We start from the raw sequence: 2,500 nt of genomic DNA, 5'->3' as shown, positions 1-2,500 counted from the left end.
ACTTCCTGAACATGCTCAAGACAGCACTATACACTACTTGTTCAGCCATTTGAAAACTACAGTAAAGTTACACATTGCTGTAGTTAGGGGAGTAAGTGAGTACAAGACACTGAATACGTACGTTTCACATTTTTACTGTATATGCTCTTTGCAATTCTACAGCATTGTGACAGAATTTGATAACTAGTTCAACAATTTTGTATGTAATGACTTAAGCAATGAAATGACTATTAGTTTCATTGGGAACGACTATTCAGCATCCATAAGTATAGTTCATTTTGACTGACATGACATAAGCAAATGATAATGTTATAAAACAGCAGAGAAAGCACGAAAGCAACTGTACATGTCCAAAAGCATTTGCAATTTGTTCAGAGGAAGGAGAAATTGCTACTATGATATGCACAAATGACTAACTATTAGTTTTGAGAATTTTCACTCTGATCTGATAAAAGCACCAAAGCGACTGAGAAAAACTGTAATCAATATCTACAGCCTACAGTAATCTACAATAATAATTGTATCTACAGCCTTTTAAAAGATGGGGTACAGCTTTGTGGGGACATGGAGTATGTGTGACCATTCATATTCATTTAGGGCCCTCTGTATGTATGTATTACGTAACATTAATAATGTTTTCTTTGTCTATTTAACTAGTGTGCAAATCTTCACATTCAAGGACGGAGAATTTAGTTTTTTTTTAGTTTTTTTATTAGGGACATGGCAGATGCATGAGAGTGTACACATTTTTGGCTAAAACTGTGTGAGCACATGATGGAAAAAGTCTGTGTGTGTGTGTGTGTGTGTGCGTGTGTGTGTGCGCGTGTGTGTGACTTTCTCTGTCCAGCCGAAGATGGAGCAGCTGCAGCTGTTTCGTGGGGACACCGTGGTGCTTCGGGGCCGCAAGCGGCGGGAGACGGTCTGTATCGCTCTCACTGACGACTCGTGCCTCGACGAGCGGATACGCATGACGCGCGTCACCCGCAACAACCTACGGGTCAGACTGGGGGATGTTATTAGGTACGCACCACACACATGTACCGCACACAAACACATGCACACACACACACACACATGTACCACACACACATGTACCACACACATGTACCGCACACACACACATATACCACACACACATGTACCACACACATGTACCACACACACACGCGCACACATGTACCACACACACACACATGTACCACACACACATGTACCACACACATGTACCGCACACACACACATATACACAAAGACATACAAGAAATATGTACACACACATACATGGCAGTGTCCTTCATTGGCTCACTTCCTACATCACAGACAGGACACAGTTTGTAACGAGCTGCAAGTTTAAGTGCTCTGCTGTTACAAAGGGAGTTCCTCAGGGCTCTGCTCTAGGCCCTTTGCTATTCATCATCCATCTCCACTCATCATCCAGTTTCACTGCTACGCTGATGACAGCTCTACTAAGCTCTACTGCCTCTCTTCCTCCTACTGCAATCATTGCCTAAATAGCAATGAATTTATATGAACTGCTTTCACAGGTTTCCACACATAACCAGCTTTCTGGCAGTATAAACAATATATATACAATATATTTTATGTAAACACTGTATATATTCTATATGTCCTACTTTGTCTATGTCTTCTACCCCGTCTGTATGGCGCCGTCAGCATCCATGCCTGCCCGGATGTGAAGTATGGCAAGCGTATCCACGTGCTGCCTATAGATGACACCATCGAGGGCCTCACCGGGAACCTGTTTGAGGTCTTCCTCAAGCCCTATTTCCTCGAGGCCTACAGGCCTGTACACAATGGTACGGCTAGATTGGGTGTCAGCTTCAGTGGTTAGCTACAATGGTTAGGAACCTGTTTGAGATCTTCCTCAAGCCCCATTTCCTCGAGGCCTACAGGCCTGTACACAATGGTACGGCTAGATTGGGTGTCAGCTTCAATGGTTAGCTACAGTGGGTGATTACTTCAGATCACCTCACATTATGATGATGGTTTTAGTTTAGTCAATAGGTAGTCAGTAATTTATTTTTCTATTTTTTATTATTTGTCTAGGATTTTATCTAAAGAGACAAAAATAAACCTTCAAGGTTCCAGTTTCTGTCTGATGTAGCTATAAGGAGTTGAAAGAAAGCACAGTTTTTGAGATGAATTCTCAATTGTTCTTTGTGTTAGCATCTACGCTATACCTCAAAATACCCTTCATTGTTATTGGCTGCTCGGATTATTTGGATGTCACCTCACTGGATGTTTGTTTTGCCATTGGTTGTTGCTGTGGTGATGCAGGTGACATCTTCCTGGTGCGTGGGGGCATGAGGGCAGTAGAATTCAAGGTGGTGGAGACAGATCCCTCCCCACACTGCATAGTTGCTCCGGATACCGTCATTCACTGCGAGGGGGAGGCCATTAAAAGAGAGGTATGAGTGTATGTGTATGTGTGAGAGAGAAAGACACTGTGTGTGTGTATGTGTGTGTGTGTGTGTGTGTG

The 2,500-nt window shown here is 42.9% G+C and overlaps 1 protein-coding gene across 2 annotated transcripts in view; it reads left to right on the top strand.

Moving 5' to 3' along the window:
- The window catches only part of zgc:136908, a 19,154-nt gene that overhangs the window by 4,002 nt on the left and 12,652 nt on the right, over window positions 1–2,500 (top strand). The window contains exons 3-5 of one of the 2 annotated variants that reach the window (XM_042105037.1): window positions 848–1,020; window positions 1,675–1,817; window positions 2,299–2,429. In XM_042105037.1, the coding sequence (XP_041960971.1) occupies window positions 848–1,020; window positions 1,675–1,817; window positions 2,299–2,429 (447 nt within the window). The other variant, XM_042105038.1, reaches the window with a different exon arrangement.

Source organism: Alosa sapidissima, chromosome 9 (genome assembly GCF_018492685.1).
Source record: "Alosa sapidissima isolate fAloSap1 chromosome 9, fAloSap1.pri, whole genome shotgun sequence".
NCBI lineage: Eukaryota > Metazoa > Chordata > Actinopteri > Clupeiformes > Clupeidae > Alosa > Alosa sapidissima.
This window is presented reverse-complemented; position numbering and strand designations above follow the sequence as displayed.